The following is a 15661-nucleotide window of genomic DNA, read 5'->3' as shown; positions in this document are numbered from 1 at the left end:
ATTCTCTCCTATCTAGGGCCTCTGGCAGTGCAGCTTATCTCCTGGTCCACGGAAGACAGTGGTCATCCTAGCAGCACATCATTGTTCAGCTGACCCTCTCATGTGGGCCTTCTCAAGATGCCCTATATAACATAAAGATGATTACTGAGGATAAGCAGCTTGTAAAACTCCACCTCATCCCCACTTCTGACATATCTTTCCGGCAGTAGTGACTCCGGTGAACAACTCATATCAAACATTTTTCTGCAAACAGTTCAACTGAAATGCCAGAATCTAAACAGAGGCAACGAAGAAGGCGGGGTCGGATGGCCAGCGCTGGTGTCACATGCTCACACTTGAGAGTTCGCAAAGCAACCATCATTCATGGCTTATAGGGAGGCAGTGAAAGACTACAATACAGGCTGTTGTAGAAAAACATGATGCCAAGTACAGAAAACTGAGTTATGGCTGTTGTGGGAGTCTTACATCTCAGCTCTCCAGCACATGTCTCTGCCAAGGTTGCCTTGTGTGATGGTTCAGGTCCTGTTCTAAGATGAGAAAACACGACAGGAGTTCTCAATGTGGGCTGCTTGGAGAGGCCTCAATTACCCTATTTGAGATCCAAAGCTTCCCCGGGGAAAACTTTTACTTAGGTGGCTCCCATGGGGAAAGTGGGTCACATTCACCTCCTGCTCAGAAAACTCTGCCACACAGCTTTACAACCCCCTTCTCTCAGTCTTCCTCAACAACCCATGGTGTGCTGGAGATGGCTCATACAGAGGCTTGTGAGTTGACTGTTAAATTTCAAAAATGGTGAGAGCCAGCTGGCTTCACATTAGTAGCCATGGTGGGAGCATTCACACCGAACACTACAAATCAGCCTCCCTCCCACCACTCATAGCTTCACAACCCCAGTCTCCAAGCAATTGTTAAACATTTACTAGTACACCAAGGACCAACGACTCTCAAGCTGAAGTATCAGGCTCCATTTTCCTCATAAGTCTTTGTGTTCTCTGGCCCTTTCCCCAAGATCTTTCTGTTCTTCTCCTGGATGTTCTCATGTAATGGATGCCACCCAGGGCCCCTAACAATGTCGTTCCCCCACAAACTGGGGTTCTCCTCTTATGAGTGCTTCAATCCTCTCTGGGAAAATGAAGCTAGGCACCATTTGTATTTCTAAAGAGCCAGCAATTATTTGTAATGACTCTTAGGATCAGGAGAAAATGAAAATGGTTTAGCAAGATTACCAATAGATGGAAATAAGAAAATATTTGGCAGCTTCTAACATAACCTTCACTCATTCAGATATAAAGCATGTTATTTCCTTAGTTTTCTTTAACCTACTCCCACAAATGAATAACCTGTTTTGTCATACTTTTGAAGATATGTCTTATATTATACAACATTATACAGGTCTCCTCTGAATCCAAAATCCAAAGCCCTAGTTACAGCAGAGACTTAAACTTAGGAATCTGGTTACACCATCCTATGGCCCTGTGACATATGCGGGTACCAGCAGAACACCTTTCTGCTCTTCCCAGAAAATTTCTAAATTTATACGTAGAGAGATTTTTAGCAAGCTCCTGGGTCACTTGGTTGAAAAGAACACCAACTTCAAGATAAGTGTGCCCACTCTTAAAAATAGAAAGCAGGCTGGTGGTTACCAGGGCAGCTGAGGGTTGGGGGGAAGTTGTTCAATTCTGCAAGATGAAAAAGTTATCGAGATCTGTGGCACAACAATGGACATATTGTTAAGTGTACTATACCATACACTTAACACAATTAAAATGGTTAAGTATTGAAAGATGTGGGTTTTTTTAACTGCAATTTTAAAAAAAGATAGATTTACCCAGTAGGCCTCATCATATGTCTAGCATTGAGGCTAGCTCATACCAGGCCCCTAATAAATGCTTGTGAATGGAACCAAAGGCAGTACACTTAGGACAGGGATGAGAGTCAGTGCAATAGGGATGATGAAGACTGCAATTAAATGACTGACTTGTATTTTAAATCATCCAGTCTCCGGGTGTTCTGTGACCCAAGGACATGACTTGCTAGAACTATTTTCTATTCTTTCCATCCTTTTCAGATCCTGTTTTTTTTTTTTTTGAGATGGAGTCTCGCTCTGTCGCCCAGGCTGGAGAGCAGTGGCTGGATCTCAGCTCACTGCAAGCTCTGCCTCCCGGGTTTACACCATTCTCCTGCCTCAGCCTCCCAAGTGGCTGGGACTACAGGCGCCCGCCACCTCGCCCAGCTAGTTTTTTATATTTTTTAGTAGAGACGGGGTTTCACCGGGTTAGCCAGGATGGTCTCGATCTCCTGACCTCGTGATCCGCCCGTCTCGGCCTCCCAAAGTGCTGGGATTACAGGCTTGAGCCACCGCGCCCGGCCCTCAAAGAAGGTTTTGCTTTGAACCCTAAATTGCCACTGTGTTTGCTAGATATTCAGGGCTCTAGAGAATCTTCTGTAAAGGTCTGCTATGAAGCCCTCTCTTGCCTATAAGGAAATTAGAGTAGATATAAATCATCACGTCATAGCATTTGTAAACCAACCCAAATGGTGAATAGCCTAAAAGGAGCTCAAGATCTTCAATGAGCATTTTCAAAGGTCTGATGGCTTTGGAGCAAAAAAAGTATGAGGTACTTTTTTTTCCCTCCCCACTGAGATGGAGTCTTGCTCTGCCGCCCAGGCTGAAGTGCAGTGGCACGATCTCAGCTCACTGCAATCTCCGCCTCTCGGGTTCAAGCAATTCTTCTGTCTCAGCCTCCCGAGTAGCTGAGATTACAAGCACATGCCACCATGTCCAGCTAATTTTTGTATTTTTAGTAGAGACGGGGTTTCACTGTGGCCAGCGGATCTTAAACTCCTGACCTCGTGATCTGCCCGCCTTGGCCACCCAAAGTGCTGGGATTACAGGCATGAGCCACCGTGCCCGGCCTAGTATGAGGTACTTTTCAAAGTAGCTAAGCTAGTGATTCTTAAAATGTTGTAAAAGGGAAGTCAAAGTCCGGTTGAGGATCTTAGGAAAGATGAACCCTCTTCAATAATAATAATTTTAAAAAGGACATATGCATAATTTCACACACAATTTCAGGGTGTGTACTAACTCTTTAAAGCCTATTTATTCTTGGACCTTAGGTTAAGCACCACCTGTGAATTAATATTATTCTAAGAAACTACATGGCAGACCTCTAGCACATACGTGGATGCATTTCTAATATGATGCAGCTGATAATATCAAAGTCTTTCTCCTAGTTTGAAAAGTAGGAATAGGGCTGGGTGCAGTGGCTCACACCTATAATGCCAGCACTTTGGGAGGACAAGATGGGAGGATCACTTAAGGCCAAGAGTGTGAGACCAGCCTGGGCAACACATTGAGACTCCTCTTTCCACAAAACTGAAAAAAATTTAGCGGGGCATGGTAGCATGCTCCTGTAGTCTTAGCTACTCAGGAGGCCAAGGCAGGAGGATCGCTTGAACCTAAGAGTTTGAGGTTACAGTAAGCAATGATCGCTCCATGCACTCCAGTCTGTGTGACAGAGCAAGACCTTGTCTCTAAAAAAAAATAATAAAAGTAAGAATAGAGGAGAGGAAGTATCTAAGAGTGTCAGATAGGACAGGATAGGCAGAAGAACCTCCCTGGAGAGCTCTTCCATTTCAGCATACTTCTGTGAAGGTAGCAGCATTGCCTCACCAAGACAGGATATCCTCAAAGCATCCAAACCCAAGAATTAGCCCGGAGGTAAGAGTTTCTCTTAAACACCTGCAATCTACATTTATTTAGTACAGACAAAATGGTCACAGGGTTTATCTATGCAACACAAGTTGTATGACAACTATCCTCCTAGGGGAATGAAAATCAGAGTGCAGCCTGGTGCTCACGCCTATAATCCCAGCACTTTGGGAGGCAAAGGTGGGTGGATTGCCTGAGCGCAGCAGTTCGAGACTAGCCTGGACAACATAGTGAGACTCCATCTCTACAAAAAATTTAAAAAATTAGCCAGGCATGGTGGCATGCGCCTGTGGTCCTAGTTACTCAGGAGGATAAGATGGAAGGATCACCTGAACCCAGCAGGTCGAGGCTGTAGTGAGTTATGATCATGCCACTGCACTCCAGTCTGGGCAACAGATTGAGATCACACACACATGCACCCGCCAAGCAAACAAAAAAGAAAATTAGGGTGCAGGCCACTAGCGAGGGACAAGCTGAAGACCAGAATTTCGGAAGGCTTACAAGGCTGACTGATGTGCTCAGGGTGCATTATTTGTAGTCCTCTTTAAAAGAGAAGAGAGCTAGAGGAGATGAACACAACTGGAAGCAGAGAGAAAGTAGCCTTAGGAATGGAAAAAATCAAAGTAGACTCAAAGTTCCTAATGTCTGAAACCACTTAAGCTGGTATGCATTCTAAATCTTCCAGTCTGACCCCTTAGTTTCATCTTTTTGGGAATCCTTATTCCTTGATGATCAATTTTCCTGGACATATCAAATGATTCTACCAGGTAAGGATGCATGCTTACTAAGAAGCCACACTGGAGAGAGAAAGGAACTAAATCTCAGTTGAACAGGGGACAAGGGGCCTGAGGGACAATTCTGAAAGGTGTCCTAGAAACAAGCCAAATCCAGTAGGGAATAAACTATGAGTAGTTTCATAGCTCTTAGAAAAGCAAGTTGTATCTTCTCCATAATCTTTATTCATAAAGATATGTTAAATACAAAAAGAGGTCAAAATGCCCTTACCTAATGCCATATATAAAAATTAACTCAAAATGGATTACATATCTAAACATAAGAGCTAAAACTAAACTCTTAGAAGAAAACATAGGGGAAAAGCTTCATAACATTAGATTTGGCAATAACTTCTTGGACTTCTTGGATTTCTTGGATTTGACACCAAAAGCACAGGCAACAACAACAACAAACAAACTGGACTTCACCAAAGTTTTAAAAGTCTTATGTGTAAAGGACACTAACAATAGAGTAAAAAGACAAACCACAGAATGGAATAGAGTATTTGGAGATCAGATATCTAAGGAGGAATTAACATCCAGAATATATAAAGAATTCCTAACAGTTAACAACAACAAAAAAATTCCCCAATTAAAAAATGTGCAAAGGACTTAAAAAGACATTTCTCCAAAGATGATATACAAATGGCTAATACGTACATGAAGAGATGCTCAATATATCATTAGGTAAATGCAAACTGAAACTACAATGAGATACCACGTCATACCCATTAGGCTGGCTATTAAAAAAAAAAAAAAAAAAACCAGAAAACAAGTATTGGCAAGGATATGGACAAATTGGATGTAAAATGGTACAGCCAATCTGAGAAACATTCTGGCAGTTCCTCAAAATGTTAAACATAGAATTATCCTGTGATCCAGCAATTCCACTTCTGAGTATATACACAAAAGAATTGAAAGCAGGGACTCCAACACATAGTTGTATGCCAGTGTTCAAAAGCAACATTATTCGTAATAGCTGAAAGGTGGAGACAACCCAAATGTCCACCAATGGATGAATAAACAAAATGTATATACATGCAATGGAATATTATTCAGCCTTAAAAAGGAACAAAATTGTGGCACATGGTAGAATATGGATGAATCTTGAATACATGATGCTAAGTGAAATAAGCTAGTCACAGAAGTCCAAATACTGTATGATTCCATTAAAGTACCTAGAATAGTCAAATTCATAGAGACAGAGTAGAACAGTGGTTATCAGGGGCTCAGGGTAGGGGAAATGGGGAGTAACTGTTTAATGGATATAGAGTTTCAGTATGGAATGATGAAAAAGCCCTGGAGAGAAGGACAGCAGAGATGGTTGCACAACAATGTGAATGTATTTAATGCCACTGAACTGTACATTTAAAAAGGGTTAAAATGGGCCGGCACAGTGGTTCACGCCTATAATCCCAGCACTTTGGGAGCCCGAGGCGGGTGGATCACCTGAGGTCAGGAGTTTGAGACCAACCTGGCCAACATGGTGAAACCCCATCTTCACTAAAAAGTACAAGAAATTAGCTGAGCGTGGTGGTGGGCACCTGTAATCCCAGCTACTATGGAGGCTGATGGAGGAGAATTGCTTGAACCCGAGAGGCAGAGGTTGCAGTGAGCTGAGATCACGCCATTGCACTCCAGCCTGGGTGACAAGGGCAAGACTCCGTCTCAAAAAAAAAAGGGGGGCAGGTTAAAATGGTAAATGTTATGTATATTCTATCACATATTAAAAAAAGGTAAAAATGAACAAGCTTCACAACTGACCCCAAACAATACCTGCATATATACCATAAAAATGCATACAGGCCGGGTGCAGTGGCTCACGCCTGTAATGCCAGCACTTTGGGAGGCTAAAGCAGGTGGCTCATTTGAGGTCAGGAGTTTGAGACCAGCCTGGCAAACATGGCGAAACCCTACTTAAACAAAAATCAGCTGGGTGTGGTGGCATGCACCTGTAATCCCAGCTACCTGGGAGGCTGAGGCAGGAGAATCACTTGAACCCAGGAGACAGAGGCTGCAGTGAGCCAGATAGTGCCACTGCACTCCAGTCTATGTGACACAGTGAGACTCCATCTCAAAAACAAACAAAAAAGAATGATCCTTCAGTCACACTGAGGGTATTAACTGATTAAAAAGTTTATCATGAATGATGAAGCCAATGACAATTAACAGAAAAATGTCATTTACCTTCTGGATGTCTGAAAAGAAACCCCAACGTGAAAGGCTGGGCTCTGTTTAATATGCAATAATGAATTGACAAGTATCACCTTGAAATGCCTCATACAGAGGCTAGAATGTGTCTAGGGGTTGTCAGAATTCAAGAATTCACAAATCTCTTTGCCAGAAGAAAATGGCAGGCTGGGCAGGCAGACATAGCAAAGAGCCCTTTCTTCTCTGCTAACTTACTGAATGCTATAAATTTCATTTAACACCTATCCATGGTCTTTAGGTTTTATTTTAGCAGTACTTTAGAATCTATTGAGGATTAAGTTCTTGACTTTTTTCTCTATTCAGTCTGCTGTCAACAACTGCAGGGCCCTACTGCAATCCATAAAACTAGCTCTTTGAGAGGCCATGAATACTGTTAACATTAAGTGACATTCACATTAATGTTCATAAGTGAAGGGAGAGAAGTGCTCCAACACATGCTGGAGACTAACGAGGCAGTCAAATACATCTAATCTGATAGTGCTGAGAATAAACCAAGTGTACTGTAATGCTGTCATTTAGCACCCTTCAAAGTCAGTTAGGGAAGAGAAGCAACAACTATTTTGAGGGTGGCTCTCAAGAAGGTCCCAGAATAGTATCACCCTCCTCCAAACCACTAGGTGAAAAGGACTGTTAAAAGAGGTAATGAGTACACAAAGACTCAATGAGAGCAATGAATAAGATTATTCACCACTGATCCCCACTTACCTTAGCACCACAACTTATAGAAGGTATATAATAATAATGATAATTGGCCGGGCACTGTGGCTCACACCTGTAATCCCAGCACTTTGGGAGGCCGAGGTGGGTGGATCACAAGATCAGGAGGAGATCGAGACCATCCTGGCTAACACGGTGAAACCCTGTCTCTACTAAAAATACAACAATTAGCCAGGCATGGTGGTAGGCGCCTGTAGTCCCAGCTACTCGGGAGGCTGAAGCAGGAGAATGGCGTGAACCCAGGAGGTGGAGGTTGTAGTGAGCCGAGATCGCACCACTGCACTCCAGTATAGGCGACAGAGCAAGACTCCGTCTCAACAACAACAACAACAACAACAAAAGATAATTATTATCATTATTATTATTTTGAGACAGGGTCTCACTGTCACCCAGGCTGGAGTGCAGTGGCATGATCACAGCTTACTGCAGCCTCAACCTCCCTGGGTTCACCTCAGCTCCCACCTCAGCCTCCCAAGTCGCTGGGACTACAGGTGCGCACCACCACGTCTGGCTAATTTTTCTCTCTTTTGTTTATTGTTTTTGTTTTTGTTTTTGTAGAGACAGCTTCACCAAGTGGTACAGGGTGGTCTTGAATTCCTGGGCTCAAGCAATCTGCCACCTCAGCCTCCCGAAGTGCTGGGATTACAGGTGTGAGCCACTGCACCCAGCTGCTATACAATTATATATTGACCAAGTAAATCAATTTTGCTATCCCTTCCCCATTCTCCTATGAAATCCCTCTCCACTGAAATCGCTTCATCTCTGGCCTGTGCACTCTTTTTGAGAGGCACTTTCATCATTTCATTTAACTTTGAAAGAAGTTGGAGGAGGCCGAGGACACGTGCTTGCTAATCATCCTTTCACAGACTGCCTTGTGTGCCAGAAAGGATTTTTATTATTGGTCTGTGGCAGCTACTGCTGGAGAAAGATTTCAGCTTGACCTTCCCAAGCTGCTGGGGGATGAATACTGCACGTGGCTGACACAGCAAATGTCTCTTCCTCTTTTTTTTTTTTTTAAAAAAAAAAAAAAAACAGCTTTCAGACTAACCAGAGTTCACTGTGGTAGGGAAGTCACCCCTTCTCTTACTGCATAAAACTCAAGATGTTGAATTATTTTGCATAAAAATGATATAGTAAAATTAATGTGAACCAGTCCAACAAGAAAATGGTAGCATCGCAAAGCACCTCACAGACAGCACAGCATCAAAGAACAGGACTCAGGATAGCGCCACAGGCAGAGAAGAAAAAAGGAAATAAAGGCCATTTATAAAAGCAGTTTTAAATGTGAGGATGGATTCTCACAGCTGGCCTCACAAAAGAGAACAAATATGTCAAAGGGAACAACTGACAGACTAATAGAGTCCTATCCATCTGGCTGAGAAAAGAGCCACCGGTGGGAATACTGAGAAGCTTGACTGTTAGGCAAAAGGCTTGCTTGGTGCTTCGCTGGGAGAACTAAATAGCTTTGACGAACATTGAAACACATGGTCAAATCATAGCTAGCTGACTGGCTGTGCCAGCAAGAAGCTCAAACAAGGGTTACAAAGACGCACTGGCAAAAAGGGAGAACAGGGCACATGTGGTCTTCCTACTGGCTTGGAGTCTATACCCTGGCCCCTCCAATTTGGGAGTAGGGTGAAAAGGAAAGGGAACCATATGAATAGGATGTCTTATTTTGTGCTTTTAAAAAAAGGACTCGAGAGTCTCATTTTGACACATCAAGTTCAATCCCATGCCACGCTAATGCCTCATCTGTACTTTTATATAATGCAGAGCTGAACGCAGACGCTCTGGGAGAAGGGGAAATCAGGCCAGATTTAAGGAAAACAAAGACACAAGGCTATCTGCATCTCCGACTTAGTCCATACCACAGAAAAACCTCCTCAGAAATAATTGCTCAAGGCAAAGAGAACTCAATTACTAAGGAAAAGCTGTCCCAATGAGGGCTCATGTTTTAACGAGCCAAATAGCTTCAAATTAAGCTGAACTCAGCGTTTTTCCAATCGGCAGTTTCACCCATTTCTAAGTTCTCATTTCTTATTTTCAAAAATCAAAACGACTCTCTGCCTAAAATTTTAAAGAAAGAAATGCCTTATCACAGTCACTCTAAAACAATAATTCACTAGATTTTCACCTACATATCTTCTATATAATTAACAAACCCTTCAGATGGCACAAAGGCAGATAGTATCACTCTATTAAAAGTACTTTCAACCAATCCCACACTAATTCCTCTCAGTAGTCTGGCCCTGGACACCCCCACAAAAACTCAGTCACAGAAACCCCCTGCCATCAGAGAGAAGGCAACTGCTTGATCCTAGCCACCAACTAGGTCATCTGGGGAAAGTAGTGGCTTACCTGCTCCTCTGACAGTTGGGATATGTGATTCACAGCAGCGTAGGACTCAATTTTGGGGTTAAAGTGGTTGATGATGGCTCTGAAACAAAGAATTCATATTAATATGGTGCCAGATGGAAGAGGGGGATACATCTGTTAAAAAATAACGATCAAGTACCCTCTGGTTTAGAGTACTAGTGCATGGGACTGATTGTGACTGGGTAACTGTCCTCTTATTGAACATGAGGAGGTCACAGATGGGGGTGAATTGATAACTCTGAAATGGGAAGGACTTACTATTAGACAGAAAATAGAATCAAGCATCTCTGCTCTGCAAATGAACTAAAGGAAAAAACCCAAAGCCGAACAAAAATATTGAGTCCTTCAGATGAGAAAGGGAACCCAGAGGGCTGTCCACTAGAGGGCCCTGGTGCTTCAATCAGAAAGAAAAACTGTCTTCTTTGACTCAGGAGAATAGGGTACTCGGTAAAGCTGGGCCAACAACACATAGGCTAAATAGAAGCAATCTTCACACTTGTTAGTAAGTAGTTTCAAACCAAAATTTTATATCTGGCCATTCAACCCAAAAGCTGAGTGTCATTTTAAAACACTCCCTTCTCTATCACTTGGTCACATCCAAAATCACCTAGTCTTATCAAATTTACCTCTTAAAAAATCAATGAAATCTGAAATAAATTTCCCTGAAACCAATGCCTTGGTATAGGTCTTTGTCATTTCTTGCCTGGTGTAGCAAAAAGAACACAGGTTTTAGATCATGGTTTTACATAAGTCCATACGAATATAAATGATTCACAGAGAAGAGACAAATCTCGTTTTTCTCATATATATATATAATTTTAGACAGGGTGTCACTCTGTCACCAAGTCTGGAATGCAGTGGCATGATCATGGCTCACAGAATCCTTAACCTCCCAGGCTCAAGCGATCCTCCCACCTAAGCTTCCCTAGTGGGACTACAGGCACGTGCCACCATGCCCAGCTAATTATTTTTGTATTTTGTTGGTAGAGACCGGGTTTCACCATGTTGCCCAGGCTTAAGCCTGGGCTCAAGCAATCCACAGGTCTCTGCCTCCCAAAGTGCTGGGATTACAGACATGAGCCACGGCTGCTGGCCAACAAATCTTTCTTATAGAACAATTTCAAATAATATATATGTAGATACTTCTCCCTATAGGAAATGAAGTTTATTTCTCATCCTGAGGGTGCGCTAGATTTAGTGACTTATTGCCAAAGACTAGAGTAGCAAATGGGAAACACAGTAACTTTATAGCAAAGAAGCCTGGCAAACACTACCTTAACAAAATGATGAAGCTGTATATTGCCAGTGATATCATGTAGATATCATGTAACCCTTGGTGTAACCTGACGAGAAGGGCACTTAATAGCTCAGTCTAATCACAAGAAAAATATCAGATAGGGGACATTCTACAGGATAACTGAATGGTACTTTTTTTTTTTTTTTAGACAGGGTCTCACTTTGTTATCCAGGCTGGAGTGCAGTGGCACAAACATAGCTCACTGCAGTCTCCACCTCGTTGGCTCAAGCAATCCTTCCACCTTAGCTTCCCAAGTAGCTGGGACTACAGGCATGTGCCGCCGTGTCTGACTAATTTTTGTATTTTTTGAAGAGATGAGGTTTCACTAGATTGCCCAGGCTGGTCTCAAACTCCTGAGCTCAGGCGGTCCTCCCTCCTTGGCCTCCAAAAATGCTGGGATGACAGGCATGAGCCATTGCTCCTGGCCCTGACTGGTAGTTTCTTTTTCTTTCTTTTCTTTTTTTTTTTTTGAGATGGAGTTTTGCTGTTGTTGCCCAGGCTGGAGGGCAATGGCACGATCTCAGCTCACTACAACCTCCACCTCCTGGGTTCAAGCAATTCTTCTGCCTCAGCTTCCCAAGAAGTTGGGATTACAGGCCCCCACCACCATGCCCAGCTAATTTTGTATTTTTAATAGAGATGGGGTTTCACCACATTAGCCAGGCTGTTCTCAAACTCCTGACCCTTCAGGTGATCCACTTGCCCTGGCTTCCCAAAGTATTGGGATTACAGGTATGAGCTACCGTGCTCAGGTGGTACTTTCTTAAAACTCTAAAAGTCATGAAAAACAAGAGCTGAGAAATTGTCACAGATCACTGGGGAGATATGACAATTAAATGCATATCCTGGAATGGCCCCTGGAACAGCAAGAGGACATTAATGGAAAAACTGGTAAAATCTAATTAAAACACGGAGTTTAGTTAATAATAATGCCAGTTACTTAGTGTTGATAGATGTACCTTGGTGATATAAAATGAAGGAAATTAGGCTGAGGGTATCCAGGAACTCTGTGGATTATCTTTTTACTTTTTCTGTAAATCTAAAATTATTCCAAAACACAAAGTTTATTAAAATGGGTGGTGTGGGCTAGGTGTGGTGGCTCATGCATGTAATTCTAGCACTTTGAGAGGCCAAGGTGAGCGGATCACTTGAGCTCAGGAGTTCAAGATCAGCCTAGGTAACATGGTGAAACCCTGTCTCTACAAAAAATACAAAAAAATTTAGACTTGTGGTCCCAGCTACTTGGGAGGCTGAGGTGGGAGGATCACTTAAGCCTGGGAGGCACAGGTTTCAGTGAGCCAAGATTGTGCCACTGCACTCCAGCCTGGGTGACATAGTGAAACCCTGTCTTCTCACAAAAAACCCCATTCAAAATCAACAACAACAACAACAAAATGGGTGCATGGGCTGGGTGCAGAGGTCACAACTGTAATCCCAGCACTTAGGGAGGCTAAGGTGGGAGGATTACTTGAATCCAGGAGTTCAAGACCAGCCTGGGCAACATGGTGAGACCCTGTCTCTACAAAATAAAAATAATAATAATAATAAGCCAGGGCCAGGTGTGGTGGCATGTGCCTGTAGTCTCAGCTACTTGGAAGGCTGAAGTGGGAGGATCACTTGAGCCCAGGGGGATGAAGCTGTAGTGAGCTGTGTTTGTGTTACCACATTCCAGTCTGGGCAACATAACAAGACCTTGTCTCAAAAATAAAAAATAAAACATGTGCACATGTGTATATGTGTGTTTGGGTGTGTGTGTGTATGTATGAGCTAGCATAACAAATCATTATTTTCTTTTATAGCTTCTTCATAGTAAAGAATTATAGAACCATTTAATCTAATTCTGGTAATAAAAGTATAAACCAAAAACTTAAAAAAATAATACCAATCTCTGCTCTTATCACAATACCTGGGAATAGTCTATTGCAGCCATATAAGACATGTTTGTTGGCCGGGCGCGGTGGCTCAAGCCTGTAATCCCAGCACTTTGGGAGGCCGAGACGGGCGGATCACGAGGTCAGGAGATCGAGACCATCCTGGCTAACACAGTGAAACCCCGTCTCTACTAAAAAATACAAAAAAACTAGCCGGGCGAGGTGGCAGGCGCCTGTAGTCCCAGCTACCGGGAGGCTGAGGCAGGAGAATGGCGTGAACCCGGGGAGGTGGAGCTTGCAGTGAGCTGAGATCTGGCCACTGCACTCCAGCCTGGGTGACAGAGCAAGACTCCGTCTCAAAAAAAAAAAAGAAATGTTTGTTGAAAGAGGGCTAAATCTTAGAGGGTACATTTATAACATTTATATAACATAATATATAACATTTATAGTACAAATAATAAAAACTTGGAAAAGCAATGCCAAACATCTAACCCAATGCCTGGTACACAGCTTGTGCTCAATAAATCCTCAATAAATGAATAAACCAAATATGACAGACATGAGTCAGGAGCAAGAGGAGAGTTCTGACAACTTATTTTTCTTTTTTTTTTTTTTTTTTTTTGAGACGGAGTCTTGCTCTGCCGCCCAGGCTGGAGTGCAGTGGCCGGCTCTCAGCTCACTGCAAGCTCCCCTCCCGGGTTCACGCCATTCTCCTGTCTCAGCCTCCCGAGTAGCTGGACTACACGCCCCCTCGTCGCCCGGCTAGTTTTTTGTATTTTTTAGTAGAAACGGGGTTCACCGTATTAGCCAGGATGGTCTCGATCTCCTGACCTCGTGATCCGCCCGTCTCGGCCTCCCAAAGTGCTGGGATTACAGGCTTGAGCCACCGCGCCCGCCCTGACAACTTATTTTTCTAGAAACTACCAAGAGAGCTGAAGATAATATCTGGAAATTAAGCAATTCTTCTGCCTCAGCTTCCCAAGAAGTTTAGGCTGAGGTTTAGTCTAAATCCAAAGTAGGAAAGAATTTTGTGACCAAGTGGGGGTCAAATATTTTTCTCAATCAGAGAGCAAGGCTCAAGGATGTTGGCAGAGATGACCACAGCCCATAAGCAGAAAGGAAAACCAGGACCCTAAACCCAATGAGAAGGTAGGGGAAGCAAATTTAGAGAGGAACTGATAATCCCACTGATCCTAGCAGCAGCACCAATTTAAAGTTCACTCAGGGTGGAGTCTTGAGTCATAGGGTTTAGTGTCCAGGACCAACAGGATTGACAGAAAGGAGCTACAGTAGTCAAATCAATCTACCATTAGACCACAGGTATCTTTGGAAAAAGATTTTGCACTCTGTAAATGCATCCACATTTTATGCTTTTATAGTTTGTTTGTTTTTTTAAATCAGGCTTTCCTCACATTTCTTAGGAAATTTTGTTTTTTTTGAAAAATTCCTGTCTCAACTGAACTAAAAGTTTTGTTCTTGTTCTTGTTTATTATTATTATTATTTATTCTTGCTTAGGTTTGGAGAATACAGAGATCCAAGTACCCTAGCTTCTGTCTGGGTGGAATGTTCGTGGCCACTGGGGCAACCCAGGGGAGCTAGTGAGGTTGGAACAATGAAATAATCCCTGGGAATGGAATTGCTGGGGATGTAATTCTCTTTCCTTTCTACCTGAATAGTTCTTTCACCAAGAAACAAAGCAAGGTATAAAGAAGGAAAGAAAAGAGACAGGAAGAGAGGGAAGGAGAAAAGGAAAGAGGAAAGAAGGGCGAGAGGGGCTGGGAAGCAGGAAGGGAGGGAGTGAGGGAGAGAAAGGAAAACCCAGAAGGCATTACCTTCAAAATGTACACTTATTTCCGTCCCTTCTCACCATTATACTTATCAGGTGTCAGCTGGCTCTATGGGTGACCTTTTCTTCATACTGCAGGACACACATGCTGATATTGTTTGGGCAAACTTATCCTGAGGGTATGATACATTTACCACTCTGGGAATACATATTTGGAATGAAGATAAAATCATCTTCCAACCTGCCCTGTGACAATCTCATCTCAGTACTTCAGATCTAAGCAGGTGATTAAGGTCTCCCACCAGGCAGGTTGAAAAACTATTTAGAAACCTGAGGAAGGTGGAACAGTCTACATTCAGTTAGCAATCTCTAACTCAGTACCCACAAAGGCAGTATATGTGTCGGCCTTACATTTTGTTTTGTTTGTTTCTTTGGGATTATCTGCAAAATCTGAGTGCTAACCTAATGTCCTGGAGATATGCCAGGTGGAGGGTATTCAGCCTAAGCAGTAAGAAAAATAGTCTAACACTGGCTCTTCTTTCTCTAGGCTCTTAAGAAAGGAATTCCAGACAGAGCTTGGGGGCTTCCCATTAAAGTTCTTAGTACTTTGCACTATTGAAATGGAAATATGTATTGACATGGCACAGAAATGGCAGAACACTGGAACCAGGCTAAGCCAGACCAAGCTGAGTGACACACCTTTTCAATAACTGAATTACATAGCTTCTTCTTCCCCAGGAAGTCTGATGGCTACCAGGCTCACCTGGGTTGTGATTCCACACCATCCCGCCTGGCCAAGGCGCTAGATGAGGACTCATGCTTGACTAGCTCTTAGCGGGAGAAAGATGAGGCACCAGATTTATAGATGAAGGAAGAATCTCTCCATTTTCTTTAGGCTTTCCTTCTCACTGATAGCA

The 15661-nt window shown here is 43.0% G+C and overlaps 1 protein-coding gene across 3 annotated transcripts in view; it reads right to left on the bottom strand.

The window, feature by feature from the left end:
• ARMH3 (armadillo like helical domain containing 3) overlaps nt 1–15661 on the bottom strand; it is a 230573-nt gene that overhangs the window by 37146 nt on the left and 177766 nt on the right. For all 3 annotated transcript variants that reach the window (XM_033184890.1, XM_033184899.1, XM_033184909.1), the window contains one exon: nt 9772–9850. In XM_033184890.1, coding sequence (XP_033040781.1) covers nt 9772–9850 — 79 coding nt within the window. The remainder of the gene's footprint in view (nt 1–9771; nt 9851–15661) is intronic.

The sequence above is a fragment of the Trachypithecus francoisi genome, unplaced genomic scaffold, assembly GCF_009764315.1.
Source record: "Trachypithecus francoisi isolate TF-2019V2 unplaced genomic scaffold, Tfra_2.0 Contig01579, whole genome shotgun sequence".
Lineage (NCBI taxonomy): Eukaryota > Metazoa > Chordata > Mammalia > Primates > Cercopithecidae > Trachypithecus > Trachypithecus francoisi.
This window is presented reverse-complemented; position numbering and strand designations above follow the sequence as displayed.